Source organism: Amphimedon queenslandica, unplaced genomic scaffold, assembly GCF_000090795.2.
Source record: "Amphimedon queenslandica unplaced genomic scaffold, v1.1 AMPQUscaffold_13506, whole genome shotgun sequence".
NCBI lineage: Eukaryota > Metazoa > Porifera > Demospongiae > Haplosclerida > Niphatidae > Amphimedon > Amphimedon queenslandica.
Window position 1 is genome coordinate 454,299 of NW_003546258.1, and position 21,360 is coordinate 475,658.

Sequence of the window (21,360 nt, forward strand, 5' to 3'; positions counted from 1 at the left end):
TGGTAGGTGTGGCTTATTTTAAAGCCACTCCTATTTGTTCCGTATATTCACACAAGCTCTTTCACTCTTCTCTCTCTCTTTTTAAAGTTCCTCCAAAATGTCTTACGACCTGATCACTAGTCAGCCTATTGTCATTGACAATGTAAGAATATCCACACTTTATCTCTTCAATATTTAATACTTTATTTTTTAAATTCTCCCCCAGGGCTCTGGTGTCATTAAAGCTGGTTTTGCAGGTGATGAAGACCCTAGAGTCCGCCTCTCCAGCTAGTGAGTTCTCTCTCTATTTCTTATTATTAATGGACTCATTGTGTAGTGTGGGGCGTCCAAAACATGTTAAAGTAATGGCGGGAGGTTTGGAGGGATCCACTTTCATTGGTCCGACTGCAGAAGTGGGCGTAGCTTTGATTAATTAATTATAATTTATATTTATTATTATTATTATTAGGAGCATAGAGGTCTTTTGAATATTCGTTACCCGATTGAGGTACATAATTTTGAATAAATAAATAATATGTTTATTTGCGTGTTTACTTGTTTGTTGTTTTTAGCATGGTATTGTCACTGATTGGAATGACATGGAGCAAATATGGACTGTAAATGAGGAGAGGAGGGAAGGGGAAGGGAGAGAGGGGAAGGGTGGAAGGTAGTGTATCCTTAACTGTCATTTTCTTTAGTACATGTATTCAAAGGATCAGCTAAATGCTGCTTCTGAAGATGTAAGTCATATCTTTTAATTCTCTCAATTATTTTTATTATATTTTATTATTTAATTTATTTTTATATCCAGCACCCAGTACTGCTAACTGAAGCTCCACTCAACCCAAGGAAGAACAGATACAGATCGGCTGAGGTACATGTATAGCTACAAACCTCCTCAAATCCTCTTCTTCTTTTTAAAGGTGTTTTTTGAAACATTCAATGTACCTGCTCTATACGTCTCAATACAAGCAGTACTGAGCCTGTGAGAAGCCCCTCTATTAATTAATTAATTAATTAATATACTGACCACACCCATCAATTAATTAGGTATGCAACAGGACGTACAACAGGTGTGGTTCTTGATTCGGGCGATGGTGTCACTCACGCTGTACCAATATGCGAAGGATTTGCTCTGCCACACTCCATAATGAGATCTGATATTGCTGGAAGGTATGATAATGATACCATCTCTCTCTTATTCTCTCTCTCTCTCATTCTCTCTCTCTCTTCTAGGGATGTCACTCGTCACTTACAGCTGCTAATGAGGAGGGAAGGACACATTTTTAAGACAACAGCTGAATTTGAAGTTGTCCGAACTATGAAAGAAGTGAGAATATTATAAAGACACACTATTAGTATCATATACATACACATACAGATACGTGTACATATTAATAAATTTACTTATTAATAAAATGCATCATATAGGATATATGTCAAGTCTCTTTGCAACCTGTCAAAGATGTAAGTTCATCATTAACTGCATGTTCATGTACATATATTATTCATATCATTATTTTGTTGTTTAGGAATCGACTGATTCACAACCTGTGGAGTATACACTGCCTGATGGCTCTACTATACAGGTGCATTATTATTATTATTATTATTGTTATTATTATTATTATTATTATTATTATCATCATTGAATATTAATTCTAGATTGGGCGGGCTCGTTTTAGAGCGCCCGAGGTTTTATTCCAGCCGCATCTCATCGGGGAAGAAACAGAGGGCATCCATGAGGTCAGAAAGTCTCCATAAATCCAATAATTATTATTGATTGTTTTTATAATTTGTAAAAGGTACTTGGGTATTCTATCAGGAAATGTGACGTCGATCTTAGGAAAACATTTTATTCAAGTATTGTACTATCCGGAGGATCAACTCTATTTAAAGGTACAGTGAAATTATTATTATTATTATTACTGTAGTTTTTACTTCTGATAGGTTTTGGCGACAGACTTCTTTCAGAGATGAAGAAAATAACGCCAAACTCACTCAAAATTAGGGTATGTGATGATGTATTCCCCACCATCTCTCATTCTCTATTTAAATATTTCAGATATCTGCTCCTCAAGACAGAATATATTCAACATGGATGGGGTATGTATGTACTTTAGGACTGTTTTACATTTTTAATACTTTGGTAGACTAAAACTAGAATAATATGCAATAGTATGCTAGAACTGGGAGAGTTTTTTTATAGAACTAAAACTTATTGCCCCAAAGTGATTAGGAGACAGAGTTTGAATTTTTCAGGCTAATGAACTAAAAGCAAAAATGAAGCACCATGGTGCGTGGACTCGCCTGCTGAGATTCACCTGAGGGATAATGTGTTACTTGTACTGCCCCCATCATGATATTATACTATATAAGCAACTTGATATTTGAAAAAAGGATAATAGATTTTGACAAAGTGCAACAATGCAATTAGCCAATTACTGCACTGATCCATAAAATAAATTATAGGTGTGGTCAGCACCTAGCACTGCAGTGCAGTGCAGTGCAGATAAACATGGCACGTGGGTAGGAGAAAGAAGAAAAGCTGAAATTTATTTTAGCATCTGAAGCTCTATTCAAAGAAAGAGCAAGCACAAAAAATTTGCCTAGATATTTAAAAGAGACTGAGATAGTTTGGTTGCTCTTGCTTTCCCCAGTGCTGCCTGAAAATTTTTCGAAGAGGCTAAATCACAAACTTTGAGCAACTGTAACTCGCAAACAAAAAAGAGATTAGAAAATCCCCACATATTTTTTAATCTAGGTACTTTTCTCTACCTATCAATGCTAATCTTGACCAAATAGAGTGAAACACGAAGATTTGGCTAGGAAAAGTGGTCTATTCTTGAAAATATTCAGCTTTTGCTACCACGGATTGCTATGAAAATACAATGGAGCTAAATAAATTATCTTTTTCTCAAAGCTTAAAAAGAATTATAACTCAGGAGAGCTCAGTAAAAAAGATATTGACTAGGAATTAACAGGAATTTTCGTGACAGAATGACAGACAGACAGACAGACAGAATGACAACCCAACTGCTTAGTACCCGCCTACGCAAGCGTGGCGAGTCCAATGATAAACTAGATAAACACTGGACTATGTAGCATGTAGTATCAATTGTGTACTCAAATCAAAAAAACTTTTAATTTTTGTGATTATTTTTTTCGAATTATTTTCACACTAGTGGATCCATCTTAGCAGCACTAGATACTTTCAAGAAGATATGGATATCCAAGAAGGAGTATGACGAGAATGGGTCTAGAGTCATTGATCAGAAAACATTTTAACTTGAAGAGAATTGTGTTCATATTTCTTATTATCTCCTTCTCCTTGTCTTTCATAAAACTGATAAATTAATGCTTTCAACTTTTCTGTGTAGCCAATTATTATTATCATTATTATTATTATCATTAATTAATATTTTTTTGTTGAGTGAAATGAAAATCAAATCAATCACTTCATTGATGAGGGCGTGGTTAACTTGTAACCACACCGATTTTAATTTTAACCCCAAAGCTAAAAGAAAATGGAGGATCAATCTGACTCTGATGAATATCTCTCAGCAGAAGAGGACCAGGAGACAAAAAATAATGATCTGGCGTCTAAAATAGCTGAAATAAAAGTAACAGAAAGTGGAGAGGAAAGTCCTGCTTCTTCTAATGTCGAACAAAACCAAAAAACCAGTGGAAGCAGCCATGAATTGTCTAATAATGCAACATCAAGCGAGACTCCTGAGGTTGAGTATGTGAGTAATGTGGACAATCGCTACGTGAGTGAAGATGTTGAAGTGAAAGGAGAGAGTGTTGAACTAACTGAAGAACAAATCAAGGTGTGTACTTGATTAGGTGTAAAATAAATAGATAAAATATATATTTACATGATTATTAGGAATTGAAGGAACAAGGCCACAGACTGAAGGAGCTGGGGAATGCTTCATTTAAGGAAGGAGGTATTACAATTGACATATACTTACTGAAAAATGTGAAAACCCTTTCTCTCTCTCTCTCTTAAGACACTGAGCAAGCAATAACTCATTATTCTGAAGCACTAAAAGTTTATCCACCGAATTGTGATCAGGAGGTCTCAGTATGTCACTCTAACAGAGCTGCATGCTATCTTAAACTGGTAAGAGCTGATTATGAACATTTGCAACTAGCTTCAGTATGCCTTTTATTAGGGAAAGCATGAAGAAGTAGTTGAAGATTGCACTAAAGGTAAAGTAAATGGATTTTTGGTGCTTTGCTATATGAAATTGAGTTTGTATGTTAGTAGTACCACACCCTTAATGGCGATAGAGAGCTTTAATTTTGCAGCTGCATGCTAATCTCTGAAGCGCTATAATAGTAAAATATATTGCCCTGTATTTAGCATTGGAACTAAAGCCAGACTATTTAAAGGCATTAATTAGAAGAGGGCAATCCTACGAGGCCTTGGAGAGGCTAGACGAAGCACTTGAAGGTTAGGATCTTACAAATATAGTGTTTGAGTTATTTTTTGAAAACAGATTACAAGAAAGTGCTTGAGATTGAGCCACACCAACCAATAGCTCGGGCAGCTGCATTGGTGAGACACTTTGTATGAAGATTTGAATTCATTTTTGTTTGGTTTGTAGCGCCTTCCGCAACAAATAACAGAACAACATGAGAGACTCAAGGCAGAGATGTTTGGTAAATTAAAAGAACTAGGTGATGCTGTCTTGAAACCTTTTGGACTCTCAACAAGCAATTTTAAACTCGAGCAAGATCCAAACACTGGTGGCTATTCTGTAAATTTTCAAAAATAACGAAAAATCCTCTAATTTCTATTTGTTTTACACTTGTTCTCAGTTTTCACTTCCATTATGACTAAATTATAATTATTTACAAAAAATAACACAAAATGTAAATAAGATACTTTGAAAAAAATTATAATAGCACATTGAACTGAGCTATTTCAGAAATGAAAGTGATCTTTTAGTTCACAGTCTCATTACAAATGGGATTAGAAGATGCTTCATTTCTTATATCAGTAATAAGATGAGTTAGAATACCCATCTCTTGTTGAGATGCTCCTTCAGGTGGTCTAGCATCATCAATTGTACTTGTTTCTGCTCCTGCAGAAGTTTCAAGTATATTTGATGATGTTGAATCATTCAAATTTTGTTCATTAGTCCTTTCAGTGTCAATCATTGAAGGTAGATTTTCTGTTACTGGCTCTTTGTTCTCTTCTGCTAATATCATTGGAGTCTCTATACAAGATCTAGAGCTAACAAGCTCCATTTCTTCAGTTTGTGCAGCACTATCCTTCTCCTGCTCCAACATTTCAGAAGAACATGAAGGCATATCTTTTTCTTGGGATTCTTCTAGTTTGTCAGTAAATAGAGCTCGTGGCTCTATTCTCGTTATTACAAATGCTGTTGAAGTGTTGGAATCCATTAATTCCTTTTCAGTTTGTTGTGCAGGGTCCTGTATCATTGAGTTAATGGTCTCTACCTCTGAATCAGAATTTAAACTAACATTGGTAGGTATGTCTTGAGTAAAATCCCTTTCCGTCCCAATGGATATTTTAGGAATGTTGATTGAAAAAGGCTTCATTTTTACAGCCTGAATTTTTGGATTGCAAGGTTTCTTAGGTCGACGTTTACAATTCAGCATGACCTCCTTCTTAGTATGTCCCTTTCTGTGGTTCGTTTCGATAACTCTCAATGCATTTAGCTACACACAGCATCAATGATTACATTATAATTGTACCATCAACTCACTTTAGCCCTTCTAGTGTGACTTGGTACATACGGTAATACTTGATCCGGTGCCTTACAAACTGCCACAAAGCAGTGACTGGCATTTTCCATTGGGTGAGGTGGAATGGATTTGATTTCACGTGATTTGATACCGCTATTCATGTAGTAATTAGGTTCAGAACTGGGGATGGGTGTTATGGTTTTCTTCCTACGAGTGGCAAGGGGATCGTCACCTTTAATGTTCCAAATAATGACAAAACTGGAATTATTTTTTAAAATGACTTACATTTTAAACTGGATCTCTTAGAATAATTGTGATCATGGTCTATGACAGATCTATTATCATTGCTAACTTCACCAGTTAATGCCGGAGCTCTAGGTTTACATTAGTAATTAACCAAACTACATTATGAGTACCTTGTTTCATGTGACATGAGAGCTCCTCTAAATTCTTGGCCAGTTTCATCAACATAAGATACAACCATCCCTTCACAGAATGACAGCTCCACCCTGACACTTATATACTTCTTGGGCTGACATCTACTCGGAAAACAACGAGCCATTTCTCTTAATATCCGTCTTGTTGAATGTTTTTGGTTGTTGCTAATTGAATTGTCTGGCGTCGGCCATTTTGATATAAATTACGGAGTTTTACGAATATTAAAAACCGTAGACTGGCGTGCAATGAATACTATTATAAGTACAGTATACTGAAGTTTGCAAATATGAACGAGGAGAGCTATCTTGCTGCAGAGAAGCTTGTCCCAGCCACTTACCTCAATCAAGGGAAGGACTCAAAGAGAACACACGAGAAATGCATACAGACACTGCTCTATCACGTGAGAGAAAATTTAGAGATTTTTTTTTAATAATAATTTTAATTATTGTTACTCTTGTTTGCTGATGCTGCACAAAAACTCCATTAAAATTAATTGAATTATTGCAATAATTATAAAATACATCAACACAGCGTAAGCTTCCATCGGAAGGCTGGAGTGATGCAAGGATACGTCTCCTTTTGAACGAACTCTCTCTAATGGACAGTAACAACTTTCCAGGTAGACCTCATTTGATATGCATAATGTATTATATATTGTAATTACTTTTTGATCAGAAAATGTTGGTGTGGGTGAGAGAGAAGCTCGTATTCATTCCAGCATTGTAAGAGAGAGACACTTCAGGTTAGGAGATTATATATATTTCATGATTTATAGTTGCTTACATGAATCTCTCTTAGCTTAGGTCATGGCATTGGTCGATCTGGTGACGTTGCAGCTGTACAGCCAAAAGCAGCTGGTTCTTCATTATTAAACCAACTCACTAACTCATTATTGCTTGACATTATACAGCAATCAGGTGCATGTACACTCAATCACTGATTATACATTAATACCATAATAATTATTCATAAGGTGCTCATTTTGTTCAGTCGTGTGTGTTAATACCAGTTGCTACTGGTATGGCCTTGATGATGACATTACTTAGTCTTCGTTCGTCGAGACCTTCTGCAAGATATGTGATCTGGCCAAGGATTGATCAGAAGTCTTGCTTTAAGTCCATCATATCTGCAGGTTAATATAATGCATGCACATGTACATGTGTGTATAGAATTAATTATAAATAATAATAAATGTTATATCTTATTTCTTATTTACCTCTTGTAATTCAATTCATGGGCCCTTTATCTTTAGGTTTTGAGCCAGTTATAATTGAGAATGTTCTAGAAGGAGATGAGCTAATGACAGATGTTCAGAGTATGGAGACACAGATCAATAAACTAGGACCTGATACTGTACTTGCTATAATGACTGTCACTAGTTGCTTTGCTCCAAGAGGGGCTGACAGGTTACATACAATTATTACATTTTCTGATAGATGGGCCTATTTTTGAGATATTCATTTAAAAAATTCAATTTTGATTAGAATCAGCTCAAAATTTCTACGGGACATAAGTACATGTATATGTATCAGAAACAAATATAAAAATGGAAGATTATTTCCTTTTCATTTTTGGCAGAATCTGGCGAAAGACCAAAGGCTATAGTCTTTGGTCTTAAGGCAAAATTTGCCAAAATTGAAAAGGAGAGAATTCTCAACTTTTTTGGATGCATGTTGCGTAGAAAGTTTGAGCTGGTTCCAATCAAATTAGGATTTTTTACAAATTTTTTAAGTTGTTCCAAAATTGGATGGAAGTCCCTGTACTACAGTTTATGGTCTCAGATCAAATTTTACCAAAATTGAAAAGGAGAGAATTTTCTACTTTTTTATTTTTTCTGATGCATGTACATGTACTTATGTTGTGTAGAAAGTTTGAGCTGATTCTGATCAAAATTAGATTTTCAAAGGCTATAATAGCCTAGGCCGTTTCTTTTAAAATTCATAAAAAATTCAATTTTGATCAAAATCAGCTCTAAGTTTCTATACAACATAAGTACATGTATATGCATCAGAAAATGTAATAAAAATAGAGAATTCTCTCCTAGTCATTTTTGGCAAAATTTAGCCAATCATCCTGTACTATAGTACAGTGACTTTGGCCCAATTTTGGAGCAACTTTAAAAATTTGTAAAAAATCTAATTTTGATCGGAATCAACTCAAACTTGCTATACAACATAAGTACATGTATATGCATCAGAAAATGTAATAAAAATAGAGAATTCTCTCCTAGTCATTTTTGGCGAAATTTGGCCAATAACCCTGTACTATAGTACAGGGACTTTGGCCCAATTTTGGAGCAACTTTAAAAATTCATAAAAAATCTAATTTTGATCGGAATCAACTCAAACTTTCTACACAACATAAGTACATGTATATGCATCAGAAAATGTAATAAAAATAGAGAATTCTTTCCTAGTCATTTTTTGGCCAAATTTGGCCAATGACCCTGTACTATAAATGTAATGAAAATGCTGACATATACATGTACTCACTGTGGTAATCATAGGTTGCCAGAAGTTGCTCGGTTGTCATCACAGTACAGCATACCACATATTGTCAATAATGCTTACGGCGTGCAATCATCAAAATGTATGCATCTACTCCAAGAGGCTAATCGTGTTGGACGGCTTGACGCTTTCATACAAAGTACAGATAAGAATTTCCTTGTGCCTGTTGGGGGCTCTGTGGTATCTAGCGGAAATCCTGAATTTATAAAAACTGTATCTCAGTCCTATCCAGGTAGACTGTATCGTGTACCTTGTGTTATTTGAATGGCTTTAGGTAGAGCATCATCTACTCCAACCATTGATGTGTTTGTAACATTACTGGGTTTAGGATCCGATGGATATAAGTCTCTTTGTAAGGAGAGAAAGGTAGCTCTTTTAATTATATAGTTTTTTTATATATAAAGTTGTAATGGATTGTTTCTTCTTTTGTTAAGGACAATTATCAGTATCTTTTAAAACTTTTATCAGATGTTGCTCATCGTCACAACGAGCGTGTACTAGTTACAAAGAACAACCCCATATCTATAGGTAACCGGAAAACTAATTTAGGATTAATAACTGTTATTAATGGTTATTAATAATTGCTATTCTGTAGCTATGAGCTTAACTAGTTTACCATCGACCACTGATTGGACTGAACTTGGCTCAATGCTATTTCTACGTAATGTATCTGGAACAAGGTACATGTACATTAGGATTCACATTAGTATACTTCTGTTAATAATGATAATAATACACTGATACATTTCAATGTTATATTTCATCCTACAGAGTTGTTTCTCCTGGTACTAGTAAGACTATTGGTGGTTACACATTTACTAACTGGGGCTCTCATTCTAATAATTATCCTCATCCTTATTTGACAGCTGCTGCTGCTATTGGCATGAATAGACAAGAAATTGATACATTTTGTAAACGTTTGGACAAAACCCTCACAAAGTTCAAAAAGAAGCATGTTGTTTCTGATCAAGAACTCAAATGTAAGAATATTAGTATGTACGCATCACATCAATAATGATTCTTTTTCAGCTCCTCAATCTGGTGCTAATGATTCTGAACATGGGAATGGATCTTAATGAAAAGAAATAATGACTGATTTTATCTATGCCAGTAAAAGTGTAATTTGTTTATATAATACAAAATCGATTGTTTCTTGTGTTTAAACGTCAGTTTCATAGCTACCATAAGTATCTTTGGATCGGTTCTTCTTGTCTTTGGGAGAGTATGAAGTCTTCAAATGTGCTTTTATAGCAGACAGACCTCCTCTGCAGACATGCTGTGGTGGCTGGATCAAAGGATTATTAGCTACTGTGAGGCCTTGCAATGAAGGCGCTCTCCCTATGCTAGCAGGCAATGAAGTCAACTTGTTCTGTGCTGCATGGAGCTGCTTCAAGCTAACCATATCTCCAATGGTTTGTGGCAATGCTACTAGACTGTTATCTGATATGTGTAAGGTTTGGAGTCTCTGCAGACGAGAGAAAGACTCTGGCAGCTTTGATATTTTATTTGATTTGAGGTATAATTCTTGTAGATTTGTCATCCTCCCAATTTCTTCAGGGACTTTTGAGATCCTGTTGCTCTCCATCGATAGAGACTGAAGGCTACATGCAAGACAGATCGAGACAGGAATTGATTGAAATGAATTATTATTGAGGTTCAGTGCTTGAAGATTTGTCAGATAAGAGATATCCTGTGGTACTAAACAAAGCTTGTTGCTGGAAGCATTGAGCTCGCGAAGACTCAAAAATTGACACACAACAGGAGGAAAATCAACAAAGCGGTTTGATGAAATGTCAAAAACGACTAATGAAGAAGTCAAATGATTATCCTCTGAAGCCATATTGGAAGGAAGAGAGGACAAATGATGCCCACGTAAAATAAGATCCCTGATTGGTACCTACAGCACAAATATATATTATATACAGTGTCTTTTAGTGCTTACCAGAGAAGTGGCCAGCATTGCTGACGTCATGAAGGCTTCTTCAGGTAACTTGTCCCATGCTCCATTCCAGCGATCCAGTGACACTGATGCTGTCCCTATGTGGTCACCTACAAACGAGACATAACAACGAATCACTCATTACAATAATTGATCCAATGCTGACAATGCATTTATAACATTTACCAGATGGGCATTTTGTAATGACAACTTTAAACCAGGAGGAATCCATTAGTCCATGATCGTCCAGTGTATTAGGGACCAGTGGTGGAAGCTGTACACCTCCTCCTCTCGGCTGACCCGGCTGCTGCTGCTGCTGTTGTACAGGGACTTGAGCCATTTCTTTATCACCAGTACAACAACAATGGGCTTTATGAGTAGACTACACGTGGGTTCACGCATGCGCAGTTGCCGCAGTAGAAAGGAATGCTAATAGGGCGGGGAATTATTCAAGGCGCGCACGTTGATGAGAAAGATGTCTTCCTCCAGGTACAAGAGGCCTCCAAATTGTTCCCTGTTCGTCAAGGGATTGAACCTATCATCAAAGTGAGCCCCAATGTCCTCTGTATTATTTATGAAACCTGTCCAACAGCTCAGACGACCTGAGAGATCTGTTTACTCAATACGGCCCCGTACGCGATGTATACCTCCCCCTGGACTACCACACGAGAGAGCCAAGAGGCTTTGCGTATGTTGAATATCCTTTTATAATAATTATTATTATACTGAGAGTTTTTGTGTACAGGAATGAGGTGGTGGGCATTAATCGGATTGGTTTATATTTTAATACTGTACAAGATGATTATTATTGTGTTGGAAAGTCGTGGCAAATTTTTATTGACGATTTATCAACCATGTGCCATTGAGCATGCTTAGATTTGTTAGTGATTTTTTTCACAGAACCACTGCATTTAATTCCTTTCCAATGAATCATCTTGTAGTATAATGCATTTAATGTACTATTATGTTTAATATATGCATACATGTAGGCTATTGCTTTAAACACACGACAGTTTATGTCTTAAATCAAAGAATTAAAGACTTTAATAAAGTAAAGACAAAGAGCCTAAAGAACCACACCCCTAAAAGAAATGGCCTACCTTAAAGATTTTAAAGACCCAAGCAAAGAAACAAAGAGAAATAGGTTTTAAATGTCTTAAAGATACAAGCACCAGGCAGAGAAGGCACAAGACAAAGCAAAAGAATTGTTGTTGATTCACAGCAATAAAGCATAATGACCGACAGTACAAGTTGTTATAAAAGTAATAGGAGTCACTATTGTGTTACATTGCAAGGTACATATGTACTTGTATGTATAAGGACCTTAACTAAAGACTTTGATTACGTTTGAGGACCTCCGTGATGCCGAAGACGCTTTGCATAATCTTGATGGGACTTGTTTGCACGGTCGTGAACTGGTTGTACAGTATGCAGAGGGAGACAGAAAAAGTAAGAGAGAAATGGCGTGAGCTTTTTATTGTTTCTTTGTAGCTCCATTTCAGATGAAGAACAAAGAAAGAACCGGAAGTTATAACAGGTATATACACATGTGCATACAATAATAATTATATCTTTATTTTATTTTAGGAGACGATATTCTAGAAGTCCAAGCCCCTATTATAGCAGACGGTTAGTATTATGAGACATTCATCAAATTTTATTAATTAAATATTTCATTTTGCAAATAGAAGTCACAGTCCTTACAATAGACGGTAAGATTATTATTATTTTTTTATTATTAATTTTATTATTACTATTATTATTATTTATTTTTATTAATTTTCTAGACGTCGGCGTGGAAGTCCTCGCAGTCGGTAAGTATCCATTAATTTGTCTCTTGATGTCAGCTTGAACACTTTTAGTCGACGGAGGTCAAGGTCCCGCTCATACTCTCGCTCTGGATCTCGTTCTCGTAGCCCGCCCCCTCGAAGGAGGAGGAGTCAGAGTAGATCCAGATCTCCATATTCCCGATCACCTGTCAGGTAAGTTTGAGTGTTCCTGGATTTTTATTAATTTTTTTTTAGATCAAGGTCTCGTTCATATTCCCGGTCTCCTGGTGGGCGGGGGCGGTCCTATTCTCGTTCTCCGTCCCGGTCTCCAAGGTCTAAGAGTCCTAAACAATGATTGGTTGTATGTCTTTGGCCGTTACCATTATCTATGTATTAATTACATGACATTTAATGTCAGCTTGGGCTAATTGTAAAATATATGAGCAGAAAACAATAATTGTAGAAAATGAAGGTATACTAGTACTATACTGCAAAGCAATGTGTAGTTGACTTGTGTGAGATAGAAGCAAGCATAGAGAGTTCATCACATTGTTTTTTTACTAAAAATGGTGAAGGTCTCTTGACTTTCTAAAGACTGCTTTCCCCAGTTTCCTGGTTTTACACCTACACCTGGACATACCCTAAAAGGGAGCGAGCACCTTGAAGTTTTAAATTCTTTTTAGCTATGTTAAATACATTTAAAATTGATAGTTATTAATCACAACAATGACAATAAACACTACATATTACAAACAATGTGTAAATATTACAGTATTAATTAGTTTTTGATGTGTAACCCACAGTATTACAGGTTCCTAAGAGGACAACATTATAAGATGATTTGTAACAAATATAACTAACTTACAAACAAATACACACACAGCTGTTAATAATGGTTCTACTCTTGACATTCATAACTATCGCTTTTAGATGCTCCCCAGACTTGTCTGATATGATGTGCCAGATCCTCTTCAAGTTGTGGACCTGTCAATGGATTCAGCTGAGCCAAGAATGCCAGCAACCAGCTAATACATTGTATAATGTTAAGAAAAATTTTAAACTAATTGCCCATTTTAAATTTTTATCAAGGTATTGCATTTATATTCCTTTCCCTGCTGCTCTTTCAGCAGTAATGCTCCCACTATTGTATTTCATTCAAAGGATACAAGGTGTACAGACATACTGCAGTCGTCACGATTGAAACTTGCAACGTCCTAAAAGAACAAGAATGTAAAATACAATCTAGACACATGTGCATCATTAAAATGTGGTCAAAACTACTACAAGCTTTCCATTGCAACAGACCACTGCTTTTAATACACTATTCTTATGTATTGTGCCATCTACTCTTGATTGTACATATAATTTGCTGGTTACAAGGGATTGGGTCTTCACTTACAGTCTGTGTTTGTATTTCCAGAAGAAACAAGGCACAAATATGCCCACGAGTGCTACAGCGAGCCAGAATATAGTGACAATTGGTAGTACGGCTACTTTAGAGAGGTTAGGATCGCTTATTAGCTGCCCTTTGTCATTCACTGCCGATTGTATCGACCCCATCTTTAGTTCCTTCCCAATAGAGGAGGAGCAGGGTCACATGATGGGAGGGGCCCCATAATACAGTGGGCGGTGTAGCCACACCCACACAAAATTCTAAAATGGCTGCCTTTCCAAACCACCATCCTTCTACTCCAGTTCGTCCCAGAGTTTTTCAGCAATTAGACGGGTCCCTAAATGTCCATAGGTGAGCTCAATTATCTATATTTTATTGTATTCTTTATTGCCTTTATTTTAGGATAGTATTCTCGTCTTTATACGCTCTATTATTAATAGTATATTTCCCTTTTGGTCTACTCCTATTCATAGTTCGTGTCACCATGCTCCTACAGGCCTTCATAATACTCAGTATTATACCAACTGGTGTATTCCAACGGTAAGGCAGCAGTATTGGGGCTCCATTAGAACCATTGTCTCTTAGTTTCTTGTTAAGGATATTGTTTGGTGTAATGGGGCTGGTTGTTGTGACTAAAAACTGGAAGAGAAGGAACACAGCTGCTAGGGTAAGCACCAGAAGAAGAATATTTATTTCATATCCTGCTACCTGTAGATGTTGATAGCTAATAAGATATCGAAACTAGACCATATTGTCCTACACCTTGCTATGGAGTGTACAACAGTAAGATAATAGAGAGAGGGAATTACTGTTATGGTTATTTTTATTTTTTAGATCAGTCTGGTTGATGTCCCATTGTTTTCGTCGTTGTTTTATCATACTCACTTGAAAACCGAGTCTTTGAACGAAATTGAGGAGGCTCTTAAAAAATTACCAGAATTTGATGGTAATAATAATAAGTGATAATAATAAAAATAGCTGTACATGATCATGATGATTATTATAGACTATAAATTCTTATTCTTTTTATTATTCCTCTTCAGTTGATGTCTCCATACCTGATTCAGCTGCTATTCCTTACGTAGCTCAGCCGGAATCAATATATACTAATGGGAGGAGCCTATCTCAATTCAAGTAATGAAGAAAGCAATATTGTTATTATCATTATAATAACAATAATCTTGTTAACTTTTTAGTGTGTGGCCCTTCACAGTAGAGGATATAGTTCAACCAGTAAGTTGGTAATAAACTAGTATTAATGGTTCTTTTTCTCCCTCTCTCTTAACTCTCCTATTTCTACAGGTAGCATTGTCCTGGTGGAGACCAATAGATATTCCTTTTGTAAGTCAGTTAATGTCTAATGATTAATTTTATGTTTCATTGACAGACAACTCTTGATAGCTCTGACTTTACTGATTTATGCTGGACCTTATTCCTACCTTTAACAATAGTCACAATGACGTGAGTCCTTCTACCCTCCCTCTTTCTCTTTCTTTCCTCTCCTCTCTCCCTTTCTCTTGTGTGCATTTACTTTATTCTTTGCAGTGTTCTCCCTTCTGTTGATGCTGATGACGGCAAAGGGGCTTCAGACTTTGCAAAGAAAGCAAATAAGAAAATGGCATCTCTCATGAATGTAGATGTACTAAAAGTGTCAAAGCAAGACATTGAAATGTGGAAAAGTGGTAAGTACTTGTATGTGCATGGACTGATTCCGGAATATTTCAAGTTGCTTTAAAATTAAGCTAGTACAGTACTATAGTCATGCTCTTGTACCAAATTTTATCAAAATTGAAAAAGAGAGACTTTTCCACTTACATGTATTTTCCTGATGCATATACATGTACTTATGTTGCGTAGAAAGTTTGAGCTGGTTTTGATCAAATTTGGATTTTAAACAAATTTCTAAAGTTGCTCCAAATTGGGCCAAAGTCCCTGTACTATAGTACATGGTCTCAGGCCAAATTTCACAAAAGATGAAAAGGAGAGAAATCTCCATTTTTATTATGCATATACATGTACATGTACTTACATGTATGTTGTCTTTTTCAGAAATGAAGGAGTCTCATTCATTGATGAGGAAGGCATTTGGTTCTGATACTGGCCCTTTAATATCAGACTCCCAGTTCTCATCTATGGGGACTCCACCTCCTGAAATAGAAAGAATGACATACCAAGTCATCAGTGTATTGCCACACATTCCAGCACATGTCATTAGGAAAGACCTTAGTAAGTATGGAGGACCTCTCAGATTAAGCTACCTTATATTTATTTCCTTCTTTTAGTGAAGACTCGAAACGTTGACGTAACTGTTACCAATTTTCTTGAAGGAAGAGTTAAGTTTGATCCTGCCCCTCCTTCTTCTTCTTCAGGAGGAAGAGGAGGAGGAGGAGGAGCTGTACCACAGCCTCAAAAATCTAAACCAAAGGAGAAATTTTCGTTAGAAGAAGGAAACCGAGCTTTTCAAGAGAGAAAGAAATCACTTTTAGAGAATGCCAGGAAGTAATGAAAGTCATAATGTGAACAATATTGTTATTATTGTTATTATTATTATTATTATTATTATTATTATTATCTTTTTAGGAGATATATTGCTAAACATGGACAGTGAAGTTAATTTATTATTAATATTTTGTGAGGGAGAGACAGAAAGAATGTCCATTAGTAAATACACACACATACACTGACTTGTGTATTGTCTGATGAATAGTTTACAATAATAATAATAATTACTATAATCACTGGAAGAATGTAAAATATTGAGGGAGCATTGTTCCTTGTCATGTGCCCTGACGTATGTGCACAAACAAAGAGAACTACCTCACTGAAAAAACATTTCAATCAGTGTACTGTATATCTAGAATTTTTTTAGCGAAAATTTCTGCTAATTTTAACAAAAAGATCTACAAAATCTACACACACCTATACATTAACTAACTACAGTATGTTAAGTTGTGTTAATTGATAATTAATTATGGATTGTTTTCAAGAAGCTCTCGGCAAGGCATTGGTAGGTATTCTCCATTGTTCTCCATATACTTACAAGCTAATGTAGCAATGCGATCTTTACAAGGACAAGGAGGTGGAGGAGTTATGGTAAGTAAATGATACATAATTCCTCCTGCTGTGTAACCCGATCCTGAGTGTACAGCATATATAATGGTTTCATCAGGTTCATCGACATTGTCTTGTATTGCAGTTACAGTTGCACAAACTCTAGAATCACCAGGATTAACTATTACTGCAGTAGATGCAGTGTAGTCAGAAGCATCTGCATAATAACAATAATAATAGTATATATAATTCATAAATAAATGCACAGGTTAGCCAATGAATAGCTCCTGGTAACTTTTGTGGTTACTTTGGCCTTGTATCTAAAAGAATAGAAACCTATTGATTATAGTTTACAAGGTCAAAGTAACCATGAATGTTGCTGGCAATGTTTAGCCAAACCAATTCTCCCATTATAGGGTCCCAACGACTGTAGGCTGGGGAATGGTCTGCATAAGAACAGCAAATGCATGTAAAGTGGACTATACTTACCTGCTGTGCCAGGTGTAGCTGTAAGTGTCACAGTAATTGGAACAAAAACAGTTCCAGTGATTGTAAGACAAACTTCAGCACTAGTTCCTTCAGTGATGACTGTAGAAGAAGACTCAAAACTGACAGTGGGGGCAGTGGACACAATTGCAACTAATAGAACCAATAGAGACATGGTGAATATTAGTATCTTAACTAACCAGTGAGGTGAAGGAGCTGCAAGACTATACACAAATACAGGAATGCTGTCATTATGAGAGAAAGAAAGAAAAAGGAACTGCAGTTGAAAAATCTCCTACTCAATAAGCTATATATACACTCAGCACTATAAAGCACTACAACTCTAGCAGCTATACAACTACTATTAGATTTATCTTTATACTACAGTGGAACTGATGAAAGCATGTTTTACTATAGCATTTTTTATATACTACAGTGGAACTGATAAAAGCATGTTTTACTTAGCATTTTTAGGGTTTGCAAAAAATCACATTATAAGGTTTGTGGCAGAATATTTCATTAGCATATTCCACTCAAACGTCGTACTTATAATACTAAATGTACATGCATGTGTACATGTACATTTAAGAATACCCTAAAAGCTCACGCCAATCAAGATTATTGTAGTTCTTGAAAATAATTAATTTCAATAATTACTGTTTCAAATCCAAAGAAAGTGTCCACTTTATATTTGTTGAGAGAACTGCACCTTATGATAACTTCTACTGTATGTGTGTGTGTGTGGAGTTACTACATGTAGTCATGATCATTATCATTAATGAACTGATAAAATATAATTAATAATTATTGTGAATCAGAGAGAGAACAGAGTAGACTTGGGAAGAAAGAAATAAATGAGAAAAAAATCACTCAAAAAAATAAAAGCAAAAAACGATAAATGATAAATATAAATAAGAACTGGATGCATGATTGTTTCTTATAAACTGGTTCAATTCATTTACTCAGAGTCAGATCTCTTGTAGTCATCTTCTTGCCACTTTCTGTTGCCAATTCTTCCTCAGCAGTAGTTCCTTCAGTGATACTCACTGTAGAAGAAGACTCAAAACTGACAAGTGGAACAATTTGAGGCATACCAACTACCGGCATAAACATAATTGCTATATTAAAAAGAGCTGCAAGACTATGCACAAATACAGGAATGCTGTCATTATGAGAGAAACAATTAAAGAATCTGGTAAATTACTAAGCTATACACACATACATAGAACTATATACAGTGTATAATTATACTTGGCCCTGTCTCATGTGATTTGAACAGTCATGATGTATGGTAGCTGGCATGTAAGAGTTGGCAAAACCTTAAATTACACTATTAGGTTTCAGATTCAAAGAAAGTGTCCACTTTATCATTGTTGAGAGAACTACACTTTACAATACTTTGGTATGGAGTTATATCATAGATCTACTGGTTCATAAAAATTATTATTATCATTAATAAACTAATAAAATATCATTGTACATCAGACACTTATATAGTCTTTAATATTTATGATCAGATAGAGAACAGAGTATAACAGATCAATACTAAACTCACACTAGACCCTGTGATGTGAACGGTCATGTATGGTTTGCTGGGAGTTGGCAAAACATTAAATTAAAATGTTTACCCATAGCCTGCTATGTAAAACATTATAATGCATATCAAGTTTCTAGTCAGCATTGTTGCTGTTTTTTATAGTTCTGGTAGGTTAGTCCTTAATATGTGTGTGAGAGAGAGATGCACTGCATGGCAATAATAATATAAATTATAGGAAATATATAATTTGAAAACTTGAAAACAGCATTAAAATGTTTTAATTTGCACAAACAGAATAACGTAAGTACTGACTTATTGATACATGTATGCACCCTATTTATGAAATCTTTATGATAAACATTGACAACTACAGTATAGATCTAGTTTTTATGTCTGCTGATAAATTATGAGCTGATTCCAAGAGGCATGCTTGCAAGCTAATGTAACAATGTGATTTTTACAGAAGGAAAAAAGGAAGAGGAGGAGGTGGAGGAGCTGTACCACAACCTCAAAAATCTAAACTAAAGGAGAAGTTTTTTTAGAAGAAGGAAACTGGACTTTTCAAAAGAGAAATAAATCACTTTTAGAGAATGCCAGGAAGTAATTAAAGCCTTAACATTATTATTATCTTTTTTAGGAGATGTATTGCTAAACACGGACAGTGAAGTTAATTTATTATTAATATTTTGTGAGGGAGAGACAGAAAGAATGTCCATTAGTAAATACATACACATACACTGACTTGTGTATTGTCTGATGAATAGTTTACAATAATAATAATAATTTTAATCACTGGAAGATCTAGAATATATTGTCCCTTGTCATGTGCCCTGACATACGTGTACAAGCAAAGAAAACTACCTCACTGAAAAAGCATTTCAATCAAACAGTATACTGTATATCTAGAATTTTGTAGCCAAAATTTCTGCTAATTTTAACAAAAAGATCTACAAAATCTACAGACACCAATACATTAACTAACTACAGTATGTTAATAATTAATCAAGGATTGTTTCCAAGAAGCTCTCTACAAGGCATTGGTAGATATTCTCCATTATTCTCCATATGCTTACAAGCTAATGTAGCAATGCGATCTTTACAAGGACAAGGAGGAGGAGGTGGAGGGGCTATGGAAAATGAATAAAAAATAGCTCCAAAAAATTGACCTACCGCCAGGTATTGTAATGGTGATATTGGATGGTGCTCCTATTGCATAATCACCCATTCCTGCAAGTATAGTATATGTAAAGTTTTCAGAAGGTTCATCAACATTGTCTTGCACTGCAGTTATACTTATACAAACTATATTGGATCCACCTGGAATATAAGTTACTGAACTAGGTGCAGTGTAGTCATCTGGAGCAACTATATAATGACAATAATAAACATTAACAACATGTAAAGGTATAAATTAGTCTATGAATCCGTGCTTTGCATAGTTTGAATAAAGCAGGACATGCAGAAACAGAACATTTAAATTTAAATTGAAACTTTATGGTATGCACAGCTTACTTGCTGATTGGTCTGTAGCTCCCAGTAAGATAGTTATTGGTCCAGCAGCAGCTCCAGTGATTGTAAGACAAACATCAGCACTAGTTCCTTCAGGGATACTCACTGTAGAAGAAGACTCAAAACTGACAGTGGGGACAATAGGTGCAATTGCAACTAATAGAACCAATATGAGACATAATGTACCTCCTATGTTAGTATTATAACTAACCAGTGAGGTGAAGGAGCTGCAAGGCTATACACAAATACAGGAATGCTGTCATTATGAGAGGGACAATCGAAAATCTCCTGGTGAATCACTAAGCTATACACTCAGCACAAGCCCATACATATATAGATCTCTATACAGTGTATAGATCTCTATACAGTGTATATATTTATGGGGTGGCAATTTGGCCCTGTCTCCCCATATGATTTGAAAAGTCATGTATGTTATACTTTGCATGTAAAAGTTGGCAAAACATTAAATTAAAATGCTTATTCATAGCCTGTAACATTATAAAATGTATCAAGTTTCTAGTCAGTGTTGTTCTAGTTCTGGTATGTTAGTCCTTAATATGTGAGAGAGAGATGGACTGCATGACTTGTACCAGTTTAATTGCATATTATCTGAATTATTATTAAAAAAGAGTGTGAAAACTCTAAAACAGTATTAAAAATTAATGTCTTAAACTAAAATTTTTTCCATTTAATTTGTACAGACAGAATAATGTAAGTACAGACTTATTGGTACATGTACACTCACTATCAATAAAATCTTTCTAATATATGTTGACAACTAGATCTACAGTATATTATGTATGTGTCTTTTAAATAATTAAGGATTGTTTCCAAGAAGCTCTCTACAAGGCATTGGTAGATATTCTCCATTATTCTCCATATGCTTGCAAGCTAATGAAGCAATGTGATCTTTACAAGGACAAGGAGGGGGTGGAGGAGCTATGGAAAATTAATGACAAATAGTTCTAGTATGTACTGGTGTTATTGCAATCTCTAGAGAAGTAGGTGGTGCTATTGAATAACCTGATCCT

At 35.5% G+C, this 21,360-nt stretch overlaps 11 protein-coding genes and 1 long non-coding RNA gene across 13 annotated transcripts in view; 6 read left to right on the forward strand and 6 right to left on the reverse strand.

The window, feature by feature from the left end:
• The first annotated feature begins 16 nt into the window (after nucleotides 1-16).
• Nucleotides 17-3,398, forward strand: LOC100633374 (beta-centractin-like). Its single transcript, XM_003383850.3, has 17 exons — nucleotides 17-142; nucleotides 206-270; nucleotides 317-392; nucleotides 449-487; nucleotides 552-596; nucleotides 678-719; nucleotides 791-853; nucleotides 903-964; nucleotides 1,030-1,152; nucleotides 1,216-1,309; nucleotides 1,411-1,446; nucleotides 1,512-1,568; nucleotides 1,645-1,725; nucleotides 1,785-1,878; nucleotides 1,930-1,991; nucleotides 2,045-2,085; nucleotides 3,165-3,398. The coding sequence occupies exons 1-17, from the start codon at nucleotides 98-100 to the stop codon at nucleotides 3,265-3,267; spliced, it is 1,128 nt and encodes a 375-aa protein (XP_003383898.1). The 5' UTR covers nucleotides 17-97; the 3' UTR covers nucleotides 3,268-3,398.
• Nucleotides 3,399-3,489: 91 nt separating this feature from the next.
• On the forward strand, nucleotides 3,490-4,835 carry LOC100633753 (tetratricopeptide repeat protein 1-like). Of its 2 annotated transcripts, none has more exons than XM_003383853.3 (7): nucleotides 3,490-3,809; nucleotides 3,869-3,929; nucleotides 3,993-4,105; nucleotides 4,158-4,194; nucleotides 4,349-4,438; nucleotides 4,485-4,543; nucleotides 4,593-4,835. In XM_003383853.3, exons 1-7 carry the CDS (start codon nucleotides 3,507-3,509, stop codon nucleotides 4,761-4,763), a joined length of 834 nt encoding a protein of 277 aa, XP_003383901.1. In that variant the 5' UTR covers nucleotides 3,490-3,506; the 3' UTR covers nucleotides 4,764-4,835. The 2 variants fall into 2 exon arrangements, with proteins under 2 accessions (XP_003383901.1, XP_019864402.1); XM_020008843.1 differs by having other exon boundaries at nucleotides 3,878-3,929.
• Nucleotides 4,800-6,344, reverse strand: LOC109593767 (uncharacterized). The gene is made up of 4 exons (XM_020008842.1): nucleotides 6,117-6,344; nucleotides 5,986-6,074; nucleotides 5,721-5,932; nucleotides 4,800-5,673 (listed from the first exon to the last, which is right to left on the reverse strand). The coding sequence occupies exons 1-4, from the start codon at nucleotides 6,260-6,262 to the stop codon at nucleotides 4,933-4,935; spliced, it is 1,188 nt and encodes a 395-aa protein (XP_019864401.1). The 5' UTR covers nucleotides 6,263-6,344; the 3' UTR covers nucleotides 4,800-4,932.
• Nucleotides 6,345-6,407: 63 nt separating this feature from the next.
• LOC100641076 (O-phosphoseryl-tRNA(Sec) selenium transferase-like) lies at nucleotides 6,408-9,809 on the forward strand. The gene is made up of 12 exons (XM_003383910.3): nucleotides 6,408-6,538; nucleotides 6,670-6,757; nucleotides 6,814-6,880; nucleotides 6,937-7,055; nucleotides 7,112-7,270; nucleotides 7,391-7,544; nucleotides 8,645-8,877; nucleotides 8,920-9,011; nucleotides 9,080-9,173; nucleotides 9,241-9,325; nucleotides 9,417-9,625; nucleotides 9,675-9,809. Exons 1-12 carry the CDS (start codon nucleotides 6,425-6,427, stop codon nucleotides 9,719-9,721), a joined length of 1,461 nt encoding a protein of 486 aa, XP_003383958.1. The 5' UTR covers nucleotides 6,408-6,424; the 3' UTR covers nucleotides 9,722-9,809.
• On the reverse strand, nucleotides 9,685-10,972 carry LOC105316628 (leucine-rich repeat protein soc-2-like). Its single transcript, XM_011411678.2, has 3 exons — nucleotides 10,771-10,972; nucleotides 10,588-10,694; nucleotides 9,685-10,542 (listed from the first exon to the last, which is right to left on the reverse strand). The coding sequence occupies exons 1-3, from the start codon at nucleotides 10,922-10,924 to the stop codon at nucleotides 9,805-9,807; spliced, it is 999 nt and encodes a 332-aa protein (XP_011409980.1). The 5' UTR covers nucleotides 10,925-10,972; the 3' UTR covers nucleotides 9,685-9,804.
• Nucleotides 10,973-11,021: 49 nt separating this feature from the next.
• LOC100641204 (serine/arginine-rich splicing factor 12) lies at nucleotides 11,022-12,824 on the forward strand. The gene is made up of 9 exons (XM_011411628.2): nucleotides 11,022-11,130; nucleotides 11,177-11,281; nucleotides 11,930-12,033; nucleotides 12,076-12,121; nucleotides 12,172-12,213; nucleotides 12,273-12,296; nucleotides 12,372-12,398; nucleotides 12,447-12,566; nucleotides 12,609-12,824. The coding sequence occupies exons 1-9, from the start codon at nucleotides 11,051-11,053 to the stop codon at nucleotides 12,706-12,708; spliced, it is 648 nt and encodes a 215-aa protein (XP_011409930.1). The 5' UTR covers nucleotides 11,022-11,050; the 3' UTR covers nucleotides 12,709-12,824.
• Nucleotides 12,825-13,115: 291 nt separating this feature from the next.
• LOC100634885 (V-type proton ATPase subunit e 2-like) lies at nucleotides 13,116-13,952 on the reverse strand. Its single transcript, XM_003383862.3, has 4 exons — nucleotides 13,753-13,952; nucleotides 13,520-13,567; nucleotides 13,219-13,378; nucleotides 13,116-13,168 (listed from the first exon to the last, which is right to left on the reverse strand). The coding sequence occupies exons 1-3, from the start codon at nucleotides 13,911-13,913 to the stop codon at nucleotides 13,252-13,254; spliced, it is 336 nt and encodes a 111-aa protein (XP_003383910.1). The 5' UTR covers nucleotides 13,914-13,952; the 3' UTR covers nucleotides 13,116-13,168; nucleotides 13,219-13,251.
• A 44-nt stretch (nucleotides 13,953-13,996) lies between these two features.
• LOC100634008 (ancient ubiquitous protein 1-like) lies at nucleotides 13,997-16,466 on the forward strand. The gene is made up of 13 exons (XM_020008848.1): nucleotides 13,997-14,097; nucleotides 14,149-14,286; nucleotides 14,332-14,413; nucleotides 14,461-14,529; nucleotides 14,581-14,692; nucleotides 14,790-14,880; nucleotides 14,943-14,979; nucleotides 15,049-15,087; nucleotides 15,134-15,207; nucleotides 15,292-15,428; nucleotides 15,796-15,972; nucleotides 16,029-16,245; nucleotides 16,327-16,466. Exons 1-13 carry the CDS (start codon nucleotides 14,012-14,014, stop codon nucleotides 16,352-16,354), a joined length of 1,287 nt encoding a protein of 428 aa, XP_019864407.1. The 5' UTR covers nucleotides 13,997-14,011; the 3' UTR covers nucleotides 16,355-16,466.
• A 140-nt stretch (nucleotides 16,467-16,606) lies between these two features.
• Nucleotides 16,607-20,681, reverse strand: LOC109593769 (uncharacterized). Its single transcript, XM_020008856.1, has 5 exons — nucleotides 20,541-20,681; nucleotides 20,333-20,485; nucleotides 19,991-20,185; nucleotides 19,811-19,947; nucleotides 16,607-16,699 (listed from the first exon to the last, which is right to left on the reverse strand). The coding sequence occupies exons 1-4, from the start codon at nucleotides 20,590-20,592 to the stop codon at nucleotides 19,823-19,825; spliced, it is 525 nt and encodes a 174-aa protein (XP_019864415.1). The 5' UTR covers nucleotides 20,593-20,681; the 3' UTR covers nucleotides 16,607-16,699; nucleotides 19,811-19,822.
• Nucleotides 16,706-18,039, reverse strand: LOC109593770 (uncharacterized). Its single transcript, XM_020008857.1, has 3 exons — nucleotides 17,484-18,039; nucleotides 17,287-17,436; nucleotides 16,706-17,014 (listed from the first exon to the last, which is right to left on the reverse strand). Exons 1-3 carry the CDS (start codon nucleotides 17,533-17,535, stop codon nucleotides 16,716-16,718), a joined length of 501 nt encoding a protein of 166 aa, XP_019864416.1. The 5' UTR covers nucleotides 17,536-18,039; the 3' UTR covers nucleotides 16,706-16,715.
• The window catches only part of LOC100641329 (pantothenate kinase 3-like), an 8,595-nt gene continuing 5,323 nt past the window's right edge, over nucleotides 18,089-21,360 (reverse strand). Inside the window, exon 8 of the mRNA XM_020008850.1 lies at nucleotides 18,089-18,270. Within this exon, the coding sequence (XP_019864409.1) occupies nucleotides 18,242-18,270 (29 nt within the window). The 3' untranslated portion in view covers nucleotides 18,089-18,241. The remainder of the gene's footprint in view (nucleotides 18,271-21,360) is intronic.
• LOC109593771 (uncharacterized) lies at nucleotides 18,309-19,597 on the forward strand. Its single transcript, XR_002191143.1, has 2 exons — nucleotides 18,309-19,420; nucleotides 19,458-19,597. It is a non-coding gene; the product is annotated as an uncharacterized LOC109593771 (long non-coding RNA).